Source organism: Dermacentor variabilis, chromosome 10, assembly GCF_050947875.1.
Source record: "Dermacentor variabilis isolate Ectoservices chromosome 10, ASM5094787v1, whole genome shotgun sequence".
In the NCBI taxonomy this organism is placed as follows: Eukaryota; Metazoa; Arthropoda; class Arachnida; order Ixodida; family Ixodidae; genus Dermacentor; species Dermacentor variabilis.
In genome coordinates this window covers 43,981,311-43,995,944 of record NC_134577.1, presented here as the reverse complement: position 1 = coordinate 43,995,944, position 14,634 = coordinate 43,981,311, and the positions used below count along the sequence as shown (strand labels likewise).

The 14,634-nt window shown below is 43.8% G+C and overlaps 2 protein-coding genes across 6 annotated transcripts in view; one reads left to right on the top strand and one right to left on the bottom strand.

Moving 5' to 3' along the window:
• The first annotated feature begins 84 nt into the window (after nt 1-84).
• LOC142560427 (kelch-like protein 24) lies at nt 85-5,061 on the top strand. Its single transcript, XM_075672534.1, has one exon. It carries the CDS (start codon nt 245-247, stop codon nt 2,159-2,161), a length of 1,917 nt encoding a protein of 638 aa, XP_075528649.1. The 5' UTR covers nt 85-244; the 3' UTR covers nt 2,162-5,061.
• A 1,596-nt stretch (nt 5,062-6,657) lies between these two features.
• Cpes (Ceramide phosphoethanolamine synthase) overlaps nt 6,658-14,634 on the bottom strand; it is a 73,412-nt gene continuing 65,435 nt past the window's right edge. For 4 of the 5 annotated variants that reach the window (XM_075672537.1, XM_075672541.1, XM_075672539.1 and 1 more), the window contains exons 6-9: nt 14,044-14,198; nt 11,621-11,743; nt 10,321-10,401; nt 6,658-8,472 (exon numbers count right to left, since the gene is read on the bottom strand). In XM_075672537.1, coding sequence (XP_075528652.1) covers nt 8,452-8,472; nt 10,321-10,401; nt 11,621-11,743; nt 14,044-14,198 — 380 coding nt within the window. In that variant the 3' untranslated portion in view covers nt 6,658-8,451. The remainder of the gene's footprint in view (nt 8,473-10,320; nt 10,402-11,620; nt 11,744-14,043; nt 14,199-14,634) is intronic. The other variant, XM_075672542.1, reaches the window with a different exon arrangement.

The following is a 14,634-nucleotide window of genomic DNA, read 5'->3' as shown; positions in this document are numbered from 1 at the left end:
AGCAAGATGAACACTTCTGAAAACAAAATTGTAGGACATAGCCCGAGAACGCACACATTGCCCGCATGGCGGCTCGAACGGTTACATATCCGTGTGGGCGGCCATAATCGGGAAGTCAAATCAGTGAAATTGAAATGGTCAAATGACGATCGGAGCGACGAGTTCGCTCGGCGTTGCTTTGTAAGCGGGAAGGCTGCTGCGGGCGCCTTCGGCAAATCGGAGTAAGCTGTGCCACAAACCACCAATGAACTATATTCGGCGGCGCAGCGTCTCCGTAAGCTCGTGCGGCACAACCCGCGATCCGACCGACATGGAACTAGTTTCGGAGTCGTTCAGCTCCGAAAGCTGTGAGACTAAAATGAAGGATGAGTACAAGTACATGGACGAAGACCATTCCGACTCCATCCTCAAGGGTCTCAGCGCTTTTCGTGCCAGTGGAGCGTTCTGCGACGTCGTACTGTGCGCCGAAGCCGCGGAGTACCCGTGCCACAAGGTTGTGCTTGCGTCTTTCAGCCCCTACTTCAGGGCGATGTTCTCTAGCCAAATGGCCGAGCAAACGCAGAACCGCGTGGTCCTCAACGGTGTCGAAGCGGAGACGCTTCGGGACCTTATCGACTACGCCTACACGTCCACCATAACGATCACCCGCGCCAATGTCCAGTCTCTTCTGTCAGCGGCCAACCTTCTGGACGTGGCGCCGGTCAAAGAGGTCTGCTGCGCCTTTCTCGAGCAGCACATCGACGAGACAAACTGCCTCGGCATCCACACGTTCGCCGAGATGCACGCCTGTACGGAACTCCAGGCCAAGGCGAAGGACTACGCATGCCGCTCTTTCGAACTGGTGATGCGTCACGAGGAGTTCTTAGAAATCTCGGCCAACAAGCTCGTCGAATTCATCTCGTCGGACAGCCTGAAGATAGAGAAAGAGGAGCATCTGTTCGAAGGCGCCCTGTCCTGGCTCAAGCACAGCACCGAGTCGCGGATGGAAGGTTTCGAAAAGATCTTCGAACACATACGCTTGCCCCTCATGAGCCCATACTACCTCGTCGACGTGGTGGCAACGACCCCCGCCGTGTCCCAGAACCAGAGATGCTGCCAGTTGCTCGAAAAAGCAAAGGCTTACCACTTGCTACCAGATAGGCGGAAAGAGAGCCACCAACCGTGGACTACTGTCCGGAAGAATTCCTCCATGGTTGAAGTCACTATCTTGGTTGGAGGTGAAGATGATAAAGTGGTTCTGCGAAATGTAGACTGTTATGCCCACAGCAGCCGGTCGTGGCTGAGCCTTGCTTCTCTCCCATATGCTGTGAGCAAGCACGGTGTGACTGCTACTGGCCAGAACGTTCTTTTCATGGCTGGTGGAGAATACCCAGATGGATCTGTCAGCAAGGCATCATGGCGCTTCGATCCAGCATTGAACACCTGGTCTGAAGCAGCCCCAATGAGCGTTGCAAGGTCTGAAGTGGCCCTTGCAGCGCTAGATGGTTGTGTGTATGCCATTGGTGGCTGGGACGGCACGTCACGTCTCGCTTGTGTTGAGTGCTACGACCCCGCATGCAACCGGTGGGACATTGTACAGCCAATGAAAGTTCCACTGACAAGCCCTGCTGTGGCATCGCTCCAGGGAAAACTGTTTGTCACTGGCGTGGCAGTCGCCGACATTGGAAGCAGTGCTGACAATGTCAAGTCCTACAACCCAGTTGCTGACGACGTTGACAGCATCGACAGTGTTCAGTGCTATGACCCTAAAGCTGACTCTTGGAAAGAGCTGACTCCAATGTTGATGCCAAGGTCAGGTGCAGCCTCGTGCGTGTTTGACAAGAAAATCTACGTGATCGGCGGCTGGCACGTGTCAGAAGAGAACACAAACAAGGTCGAGTGCTTCGACCCACGGACCAACACGTGGCGCTTCTGCAGGCCCATGAGAGAGCGCCGTTACAAGCCCGGCGTGGCTGTCGTTGGGAACAAGATTTTTGTGTTTGGTGGTGAAGAGAGCTGGGACCAGCACCATGCCACAATGGAGGTGTACGATGCACAAGCCGACACGTGGCTTGGTTTGTGGGAAATGCCGCTGAAAAGGAGCTGGCTTGGGTGTGCCACGCTAAGCATCCCGCTCCACATGTTTGACGAAGAGCACGAGTGGGTGGCGCCAGAGATGTGAAACGCCAGTGATGTGCTGCTCGCCATTCACCAGCATTTCTGCCTTCTTTGCAGCTATTGCACGCGGCTTTAAAACAGTGCGTGCGGCTTTTTTTTTTTTTTTCGTTATTGTTGTGCCATCAGTGGACACTTGTACAGTTTCATGCGATGGAACAGTGCTTTCCAAACTGTGGTACCCGCAACCTGCCAAAGCTATATCAAGCTGCACTTTGCCTCTACCTACCAACATCTTTAGCAGCTTCGAGCGTGAACAGCAATACAAGCATTTACTGTGAAATTTACTTTTAAGTTAACAGTGCATGAAGCAATTTATAGAGAGCGTGCAGGCCTCTAGGAATGCTTATGTAATAACCAGAGAGCTTGTTTGGCATACCAGAGGACTTTCTTCAAAACAGCTTTGCCATACTGAATTTTGAGTTAAGGGTAATGGAAAACTACACTCATCTTCAGTCCGTACAAGCTCTCGAACCACTGCAATTCTGCAAACCAGGCAATTCTGATACGGCCTCTACTTTACAGAAGCAACAGCTCCTTTCCCTGCCATGGTCGCAGCCCACAGTTGAAGCACTGTTGTATTGCTTTACAGCTGCATGCTAGTACTCGCCATTTTTGCCAGGAGCCACTACTGCCACTCGTGGCCGTCTAGTCATTGATCTTATTTCCAAGCACCGTTTATTGGTGCCTGCTTTTATATGCGAAAGTTTGTAAATTTTAAATACATTGAGTGCTAGCTGTACCACAACTGTTTCATGTTCTCAGCTGGGATTAGAGGTGCATCTGTGTTGGAGTATTCAGAGACTGCACGATGCGGAGCTGTGAAGAAGTGTGTGACCATACACACATACCTTGTAATTGCCACTAGGAGCTATCTAGCTCGCTGATGGGGCTCGTGCATTTATTCTCTGGAAAACCAAGTTGACATTGTGATATGTGCAGAAGAAACCAGGCTATTTGTTGCATGCTTGGCATGAACCTTTATTATTTATTTAAACAATTTTATGCTTGAATTCATTTTACTAAAGTGGTCACAGCCTTGAAGACTTATTTCTATCTATGTGAATAAACGTCATGTTTACATTACAGCAGCAGGACATTACATGCACATCTAAAGTGCACCCTAGTACAACTGCTCAACTCTTCTGAGGAGGCTTTAGACACTTGTTGCAGATGCAAGATGCTTCCCGTTTCAAGATTGCCCGGGAATCGTAAGCTTCAGAACATGTTTTTATTGATCAATCACAAATTTTTATCACCTAGTTATAAAAATGTATACATGATTTGATGTATGTTACAGGAAGCACAGATACTTTGGCTTTAAGTACTAAGGTATGAAGGCAGAAGTCCACCCACCTAGTACGTGGACGAAGGTATGTAGTATTATCTCTAAATAGGTACCAAACAGCTACGCGTAGTCCACCTTGGATTAGGTATGCAGACAAAAATCACTGGGACATGCGAGTGGCAGCCGAGATGTGTTTGTGTTATCTGCCATTTCTTTAAGTCCAGAAATGAGCGCACAAGCTATGTCGCTGTCCTAAATCCACGCATGTCAACAGAAATAGTAGTGACATGCATGTCATGAAGACTTTTGTCTGCATTAATACAAGAGCACTGCTTGTCTTGGCTGGGACGGCTATTATCTACGCACAACTGACATGACCCACATTGCACTCTTGACACGAAACTTGTCGCTTTAAAACCACATACAGACTGCATTTTTTTTTTTTTACATATAATAGCCCAGTGAGAGAGACCGACTGATTTAGCAGGTAACCAGACAAAGCTCGTCTATCATTTTCAGCAGACTTCACGCTCTCAGCAAGTCCACTGTTGATTTACATTTCAAAGCACAAAATTCAGCTCCCATTGCTAAGACTCAAAACAGGAATCACTTGGCCAAAATTAATGGCGCTTTCAAGAAAGACTTGTTGACAGAATGTTGTTAATCCAACATCACACCAGAAGATGCAATGAATCGGGCAAGTTTGTGTAAGGGCAATGCAATTAAAGAATGTTCACAGGCAACCCTTCACCTTGCCAACCTAAACACACATAGGCAGTACATGATATGTGTCGCTTGATACATAGAGTAACCTTTGTGCAGTTACTTGCAGCCTTCTGGGTTGCTATAAGCAACTAAATTGAAAGTGTGCAAGGCTACTTCCTGTGCTCGCACTTCATAATGTATTCAATACCTAGCATCATTGGATATGTACATAGTAAGGAGAGGATGGGACCATAAATCCCTGTGCTTGAAATTAAGTGTTGCCTAGTAGCATGTTAGAGAATGCAATGTACAGGGAGGACTAAACTTGGCAGGAACAAGTGGCTCAAGCTTCATACCATGCCAGATACTGGTGTCGGCAGCAGCAGCATTGGAAATGCAGTTGTGAACGTCGCACAATACATTTTTGCTTGCCAAGGACTGACACAGGTAAACCAAGGAGTCTTTGGCACGCACAAGTGAATTGGTTATGCAGCTAGTTGGATAACACCTGGTGCCACAAGAAATGACTGAGCTCTTGTTACCCCTCACAGCCCTCTTGGTGTACAGTAGTGAGCAATACGAGTGGAAACTCCAAATTTCTTTTCGAGAAGCAGTTGCTTGTGACGTGTCAATTCAAATGTGGCATTTTAAAATGCAGCAGGTAGATCTGCCTTTAATGCTTGTTGGTACTGAGCACTTTTTGTGTTGGGAATGCAAGGTGAAGCCACTGCATTATTTTGAAGGCAATTTCTCTGTTCCCTTACATATTGCTTGAGGGTGCTGTGCCATCAGGGCCCAAAACCAGGGCGACATGAAGCTGAAGCCATGCATTCACACTTTCTTGCTAACGTTACTCCCCCTTTATACATAACACCAGCAGGATGCTATGAACTCCACAAACTTGAGTCAATTATGCCGATCCCCCAAAATATTGCTAGGTGACCACAAAATAGGTTCGACAATTTCAGATGGCCAAGATAAAAAAACATCAATAGAGATAGGATGCAGTCACGAAACTCGCTTTCCAAGCTCCTGTACCCAACGACCAACTGCACTTGTTTGAACAACTTTTTCACATACTAAACACACACACATTGTAAACCCAAGTTTCGTAAATATGAGTGAATTCACTCTATGCAGGTTGCTTCTGGTATGATATGTGATTCATAAGTTTGATACCTAACTCAAACAGTTGATTGCACTTATCAGTGTAAAAAGCAAACATGGCCTCCATCTAAAGACCCTTAAAGTAAAAACCCAATTTTTCGCATTTCAAATGCAATTTGCAGTAACCTTGTAGCAAATTTCACATTGTTTCTGCTTGTGCTTTCGATTCTCAACATGAGAAACTTTTATAACGAGGCATTCTAAACAATGTTGCTGAGCTAGAACATACCGAAAATGCTGCCTTGTGCCACTACGTGCTAGTACATCTATGATTATGAAAAGTCAAAAAACATTGGCCACACACTGGACACTTCCTTTGAATGAGGTGCAGTCAAATCCTTAGTTTGACACAAGTTAGGTCATATTTAAGCTTAATTTGATTGGTTTCAGGTGTCCCACAACAGGTACTCTGCATAAATTCAGCTTAGAAAAGGAGCTTGTTTGATTCGGTCACGATACGTCAACTGTTAATTCTATTTTACTGAAGCAATGCAAGGTAGCTGTAATAAGTGCAGCTTTACCTGTTACAGACATGCGAGCAAACAGCTGTGAAATATGCAAAGCAGTACTGCAGCAGTGATGCGCAAATCAGCAACTACACGTACAAAGTGATATTTTTTTTTTAGACAGCCAGTGTCGGCCCATTATGAGCATGCCATTGCATCGTTTCTAGGAAAACATCTTTTGACAACTTCGAGCAAGTTTGCACCCTGAAATGTGCAATCTTCTTGCACTTTCTTTTCGCCGCTTGGTATCCAGCACCGAGAGCTCGGCAAGCCAAAAGCTTTCCTCAATTCGGGCTTTGGAATGTGGGCACCAATTTTAAAATTTTATGCTGGCTACCTAAAAGACTACGGCAGCAATGAAAACAAAGCGCTGCTTTACATGCTAGCGTTTTGCCTGTTAAAGGAATGCCAAGAATGCACAATGTAGTTTTGTCCCTACAAAGTCATTTTTCAAGGCACATCTGTTTCCAAGCAGTAGTGCAGTCTGCTATCAATAATAATTTCAAATAAATAATGAAATCTTATATAATTTGGTCTTCAAATGAATCAAATCTACATCTACCACTGGGGTCAAGTTATGCAAGTCAACTGCAGTAAATCAAGGTTCTAAGACATGTTTCGAAGAAATATATTCATCCACTGCATTTCGTTATCAGCATACTCAAAATGCTTATCTTCCCCCATAGCAGCCGTGACTTATACTTAACGTCACACGCTCACTCTATTGTTAATAGCAAACTGTGAACAATAATGGATGATCACTTCAGCCCCTGTATTGCTTCTTAAAAAACGCCACCAAACAATACAAAATGGATTTGGTGTTGTGTGTACTCACAATAAAAAAATACATCTTTATTTATAAACAACTACAAACGTTCACTCGCACATCTATTTGTACAATCATGTCACCGGTTAAACATACTACTTTGATCTCTTACTCAAAAAAAGAAGCATTTGCCTAAACCACATGGCACAACAACACGCATTCATTGTCAAGGCCCTGCGTTACAACGCCCAAGAACCAGCAACATTTGTTCAAAGCATCCCCTGTGCTTAGCACACGAGAAGGGGGGACGCACATAAACGTTGCATTCAGCACACATGCCCACACTTGGGGAGCCTAACAACTATAAATAAATTGTTCCATATCTACACACCATTGTACACGTAACACTCTACTTTGATGCAGATTCACATGGTATCACAATGAACACTGCCGTATGATAACTGCATAGTCTTCGCGTCGCAGTCTTTCATTACACCGTAGCTGTGCAAATTTTCATGTTTGTTCATCAGTGATGAAAACTAAGCTGTGAAAATGGACTAGAAGTTACAAGAAAAGCACTAAGCTAGCTGGGGTATTGCACCGGTTAGAATTTTAGCCGCCGCCGTCACTCAATTTGTAAGACGTGGTACAGCTCGCTGCACAAATCTAAAAATTTCTACAATTTTTCGCCGCCGCCGCTCTCACCCCACGTCTCATGCTCACGCGCACGTGCGAGTGATCCACCCTGCCCCCTAGCTGCCTCAGAATCGGATATAGGAACACATTAGAGAAAATTTGGCACGTGGTGTCGGCACATTTCACTCAACTATCCCGATATGCACGACACCACAAGGTCAGATATGTATCCCCTGCCACTGCACTATCGCAGGAGCCAGTCACGTCAAGCCCGCGCACCTGAAGGCACAAATCGTCCCCACCGCCATGCCGGGACAGAGCTATAGACTGAAAAAAATAAAGGAATACCTTCTATCAGGCCATTAAAAACATTCACAAAGGCACCGCGAAGAATTTTCGGTGGTTCCGAATTTAGCAGTCCAACAACAGAGCTTGCTCTAATGCAATGCCTGCGTTCACCCTACCGGCGAACTGAAGTGTCACACCAACCTCAGAAATAGTTAATGCATTCGTGGCAAGAGAATTAACAAGTTTGCGATGAAAACAAGACAACATAGGATGCGCAATTTTGTGCAAGATCCCGTACGTCGTGTAGCAGTGCTCGGTTCTGGTCAAGGCATTCTTACAGTCGCATAGTTTTTTTTCTTCTGTTTTGCTCTTTATCTTTATCGAATACCAGTGTAGATATGAGAAAATATGTCAATACGGATGCTTTAGGGTGGGAAGAACGAAGTCAGATGAGATTGGAATGTTACAGTGCGTGAAGAAACAGGGAAAAAAGAAATGTTCAGAACAGAGCAGAGATACAGCGCTACAGTATGGGACAACTAGCAAGCGAACCGAAACCACCACTCCACAATTACTGCCGATGCAGGACAGTGGCACCAAGTTAGATGAAATTACACAAAACGGTGAAAGTAGTAGTCCAATGTGGCATGGAGGGGTTGGGTTCTGCCATCGGGCAGGTCTTGGAAATGTCACTCCAACACTCTGCTTCCATGCAACATGTCCGAGCGCAGCACCAAACTAACACTGCTCCTTGCAGCATAAAAATATAAGCACCACCGAAAAGAAAGAACGCAAAGAAAGTGCAGAAACATTCGGGCAAAAAAAGATGGATGCCTCGCATCCTGTCTGCTGCAAATGTGTTGTGGAATGCAGCTGGGTGAATGGTGACTTAGGCCTTTGTATTGAACTGCCTCTCCTCTTGAATGCTTCTGCCTGCTTTTTCATAAGAGGTAGCTCCGGATCTGCAAAAATTTTATTTATTTATTTATTTATTCACTTATTCATTCATTCATTCATTATTTGATGTGTAACCTTTCAAAGCAACACATGGCTAAATTTTATGGTTGTGGGTAACAGATATCTCTGACCACATGGGACTCTTAATGCATTCCTATAATTTAACCCGAGAAGCCTTAACACCATTCCACATGGAGGAAAATTAAGAGAGCTTGTTCAACATTATGTCTGGCAATGGAGAATATATTCATACAGAAAGAAGCCGCTAACAAATGGTTAGAACTTAATTACAGTATGGTAATCATTCATCAGTAATTGGTGTGCTGCAAGTATTCACAGTTGAAATCTTGCCTCGGTGTACCAGAAATGCTACTACTACAAGCTTTGTGTCAAGTTCATTGCCCTTACATCGAAATTTTGAGGCATCGAACTCGAAATACTGACACGGTGGGAGTGGGCTTTGTGAAGTTAAGATGTGCGTGAATTCTTGCATTTCGCACCTGCAACTGCTGGGAATCAAGACTACGACTTTACGCTCAGCAGCAAAACACCATAAGTGCTGAGCCATTACGCATCGTAATGAGTTTTTTTGCCATCAGTGTGTTTAGCAGTGAACATCTTTGAAATCGTTTGCACCATTTGAAGATCTTCCTCGGACAGATAGATAACTGTTGATGCACCATCAGAACAATAATGCTAGTGCGTTCAGTATTTGATCAACATAAACACTTGCAGAAGATGTTTGCATTTTTTTTCCTACTTAATCAAGTGTCTAAGTTGAATGCATGGACCAAGTTGAGTGTCGGCTTAGCGCAAGCTCCATCTGGAGCATGCTTAGAGCATGGGAAGACACTGACTCCTGTAGACTCTAACTTTCTAAATCTAGTTTCATGTGGTCTACCTTCCATAATTGCATATCATATGAGCGCCTGTTCCAAAACTGTCCAAATTAAATGGATTTATTGTACCATTCTTTATGTAGTTTCTCGTTAGGCATATGAAACAGTAAAAGAACATTCAAGTCCTAACAAATGACCCATCTTTCTACCTTGCAAGACATCTATCAACTGTTGCTACTACAGAAACAAAAGAAGTGGCCATTTACTAAATGGAACCTGTGTTTATGTCATTTACTGAGAGGTAAGGCATGCATACACATCTTTCTTTTGTGTGAGTGCTATGTAACTTAACATCAAGCTTGCAGCATGAGTATATATACTTTATATGTACTTAACTCATCAGCAATGCATCCCATCAATGCACTGTGCAAAGTGTAATATGCAAACTAATTTACAAAACAGCAAGAATCTTAGCATAAATGCAAGAATAACGAAAAGGTCTGCAAAGATATTGTCGCATTGTAGTGACGGTACAGAATAGAACTGCCAAAAGATTTAGTTCAAAATTTAACTCTTTAGTGGGTGAACTTCTGCCCAGCAAAAAATACAACACTAAAAGCCCAACGATAGCAGTGAGCACAAGTCACCGAAATCTGATCTCCAGGTCAAAGCACTGGCTGTTTATATGTATATGACTCATTGTCACCATATTTTTAAAAGACAAGGGGAAAAAAAGATGCCATATCAGTAAACTATATTGCAGGAGGTATATTTTTTAAGGGCTGCTAAGGTTATACTGTTATATTTAGTAAGTCATTATTTATGTTGTAATAGAGTAATTGTAACATTGCTAGTATTGTTAAGTAAATGCAGATTTGAGCTGTAAGGTACTACAGAAATAAAGCCTCCTATAACAGTAACAAAAGCTGAATGCATGAATCACATCATGTTGTCAAATCATATTTCCTATGACAAACCAGAGCCTTCTTTTATCAATCCCACTGGTGTACTTACAGTCCTCAGATGAAATTCTGTGAAGACCACCAGAGTCCCAAGCACTGCAAATCCAATGTATTGAATCCACAACAGGAACTCCTGTAAGATTCACACAAAAGTATCACCAAGTTTTCACCGAGGAAGCTAAAATATGCGCTAGTAAAATAATGATTTTGAATATATAGTAAAAAACAAAACAGTGCAGTCAAACCTTGCTATAATGAAGGTGAATCCAACATGAAGATACCTTTGTTACATCTGATATTCATCACAAGAATATTAATATGTGCATTCATTTAAGAAGTCTGGAAAGTCATCGTGACAAAGACAATGAATGGACATGCATGCAAGCTATCAGCTAGATTGGTTAGTTACAATTCATTTTGTAAATACACCTTGTAAATAGACTTGTGCATAATTAGTACTTCACTTGTGTAATAATCTCGTCGAGGTGCTGGGCATCAATCCCAGTACCTCTTGCACTCGCTATATTTCTTGTGCACTGTTAGTTGATTTTGGAGGAGCGAACTAGATTTGCGGCACTTTAGTTCCTTGCTCTAAATTTCTTTTGTTCCCTTATCCTAAAGGCAACTTGCCCCAATGTTGGTTAGCTGTCCGCGCAACACTAGTTCAGCCCAACATTTAAGCTTTTCCCATACAATAAGTCCCTCTCTCTTTATCATGCATGATGCTTCCGAGTGGATACAGGCATGCCGTGGGTTCATCGCAGTGTTCATTGGAAAATCATTGGAAATATGCACAGTGTGTCACCCTAAAGACAACCCTGGAGAGGCCTAAACTTTCCATTTTTCTACATTAAAAATAATAAATACTAAGCATGTGGTGATATGCTATGCTGACAGACAACTATACATGATGTCAGGATGTAGCTTTTCGCAGCTCAAGAAACCAGCAGCAGCCCAGAATCATTATGGTGTGAAACCAGGACAGCCAGCAATTTGAAGAGGTCGTAGGTGCATCTTTAAGGTTATCTCGCTGTCCATTAGTGGCATTACTATCTTAATATTATCTTCTCAACCGTCAAAAGTCCCTCCGATTCACAGCGTACTCATTACAGTTAAACAGACATGGTACAGTGTTTCCCAAGTGGCATTTGTGCCCGTGAGTTGGCATGCGAGAATGCGTGCAAAAGGCACTTAAGGAGTCAGTGAGATATGACGCACACCCCTACCAAGCATGGTCTGAACCAGGAGCTTTGTGCGTGACATCAGTTTCAACGAGCTTGCAAATTGAAGGATTGCAAACACATAATGAGCCCTATCAGCGCTTATAATTTCCTTTGGTATATGACACTCACCCACATACGATTAATGAAGATTGCAAAGAGGAACATTTGCATGAGTGCGTGAGCATTGGCGATGCGCCAGAACCACATAATGATCCACATCATGGAAGAACGCAGCACCTCTGTTTGAGCAACCTGTAAGCCAAAAAAGAACGACAACAAAGAAAAGCAGCAGAGCTTTTTTTTCTTTCTCTCTCTCTCTCTGAAGACGGCGATTGAAGAAACCACAAATCAGATGCATGGCGCATCGTACAGTGTTTAATAAAGTTAAGAGTTAATGGGGGAGAATTCCCTGCAGCAGACACCGCAACTGTCTCCCTTGAGGTGGACACCTTGGGGCACTATTCCCAATCTATCACCTTTGGGGCATGTGATTTCCAGGGCACATTGATTGGCTAATACCTAAGTCAGCAGTAGCACACAATGAATGGAAAGCTCTGCTTAAAATTTCATGGGTGCTATTCCAAACACTGTCAAATTCTCCCATTTTGTTAAATATGCCATCTTGTAAGCTCTGATTGGTTCAGAATTACCTGGCTACATTTTCTCCGACCAGGAGTGGCACCAAGGGGGAACAGGGAGTGGAGGTGGTCCCTGTGGTTTCACCAATGCCTCTGATTGGCTAAGAATGCAAAGAAGGCGGAGTTGGACAAAGTAGCAAAATTTGAGTATCCAGAATAGCACCCTCAGCATGCTTGAATACAACTGTGGGGTTTTCAATTATACTGATGCGTCACCAGCAAGTAACAGGATGACAAGTATGAAACACGAAGAGACAAATATGAAGAGTTTTGCCTAATGCAAATGACTGAGATGTACAGCTGCTGAGCCATTTCGTGGCAAAAAGGAAGCCGCCAACACCGGGCATTTCCAGGTGCCCTCCCTCTTAACAAGTGACCATGCGTGACACCGCCTGGCTTTTTTTAAGCATGGGAGAACTGGTGTATTCTGCTTTGAATAACCATCAGTTGCTAACTAGCAGTAAGAAAAAGTGCGAAATAAGGTTTCTTGTTAAAACAAAATAAACTCAGCTCCTTGTTGCAGAGTTACAAGCCAGTGTTGTTTACTTACGCATAACGCTGTATAACTTACCTCTGATAAACGCTGAAAGAAGAAATACTTTGTCATTCTTCAGGCACTGGCACCTCAACAAAGTACTTTGCTGTGTCACACATAGTATGCCTTTTAAGTGTAGAAGCTACAGCATGTCCCTGCGCTTTACCAAGATCAACAGAGCACAAGAGACGGATAACTCTGTGGTGCTGAATACACTTGACAGTTAATACACTCCTACCCTGTGCACTCTACTGACTAGCAATCTCTTCTATTTGTTGATTTGGAGATGAGGTCTACAACCAACCTGGTGGAAGAGTTGCAAGTCAAATGAGCAGAGGGTATGGGGAAAGGGACAGACATTTGTAAGAATAGCTAGTACCAGTGGCAGTCACACTGAATGCTGGGGGTTGATCTGTCACCCTTACTTGGCCGCACCAAGTCTATGAAGCCACTTATTTATGGCAATGTGTGTGTGTGTGTGCGTGTGTGTGCGTGTGTGCGCATGCGTGCGTGCGTGCGTGTGTGTGTGTGTGTGTGTGTGTGTGTGTGTGTGTGTGTGTGTGTGTGTGTGTGTGTGTGTGTGTGTGTGTGTGTGTGTACTGTCACATGAGAAGGCTTGGGTAGGTTGGCAGGTGTCGTGCAAAGAACATCTATTGGGAAATCTATATATAGAAACTCCTTGTATACATACGTGAAGAAGAGCGTCGGGCAAAAGGTCAGTGAGAATTTGCAACTCTAATTAAACGCTTCTAAGCTTGCAGCTTTGTTAATCCGATTACAAGGTTCATAATTTCATCTCATTATATTCACTGGTATTTCGCGCATTTACATTGGGTCTACAGAACTCTTGCAAAGCTTCACCATGACACTTCAACTCTCGTGATTGTAAGTATTCTTCATAAATACTTTATCATTATAATCTCTGGCAACACCCTGAATGGGATATGACGCCAAAGGCTCTTCAATACCAAGTGTGCACACCCGTATTTCCAAGTTCCCTTGCAACTTGGTTGATCACAGGCTTTAGGATTTCACCAGACACTTTTTAAGGAACTCACCAATATATACAACAGGCTATGTACTCTATCTCCGAAGTTTCGACCCCTAAACCTCTAGCATGTGCAGATACTCTAAAAATTGGCCCTGCACACGACGAGAGTGGAGAATTGTTTCAATAAACATATTTCAATAGCCCACCAAAGACAGGATAGGGGAGAGGCAAGAGGACAGAGCTTGTCCACAGTGCCATTCGCGGATCCCCTCTCCCCCCCCCCCCTCCGAAGTCTGAGAGACTCCAGAATCTCTGCACCGACAAAACTGAGCAGTGGCTCCGGTTCTCCCTCTCCCAGCTTCGTTATTCCTTTGCATTGATGACGCACCTCTTTCCTGGAGCCGGGCGTCTCCAGGAGTATGTGGTATTCGTTGATATAGCGGTCCCAGAAGAAGCAGCTGATGGCCATCTGGGCACCAAAGCAGAGCACCACAACCATGACCTTCTTTACCGGGTGCTGGACCACGGAGAAAGATGAACCACCTGTGGAGTGAGACACATGAACCAGTAAAGCCAACCGCTATTGATTTCCGAAATCTAGTTCCATGATCGTTGGACACTAACTGTGCTTCCGTGACTAAAAACAACTCAGGAAATAAAGATATTAAAGGCGGACTAAAAGGGAACACTGAGCTAACACTTGAATATGTAAATTACGTTTCTGGGACACCGAACACGTCAGTCTCTTCACATACGGAGAGTTTGTAAACCCGTAAAGGAAAAAAAAAAATAAAAAGAGCTGGCAACGCCATTTCAAAATTTCTGCACTGTCTGGCCCGTGACGTCATGAATTTAGACAGAGTCTTCTCGATACTGATTAACATTTTGTCAATAAAATATAAGGAACTACACCACATTCAGTGCACACAAATAAGCCAAACATTCGAAAATAAATTGAAATTCATGTCGTAACACCGAC

Coding starts and splice junctions, on each gene's coding strand:
- LOC142560427 (XM_075672534.1), top strand. CDS start 245: ATGAACTATATTCGGCGGCGCAGCGTCTCCGTAAGCTCGTGCGGCACA.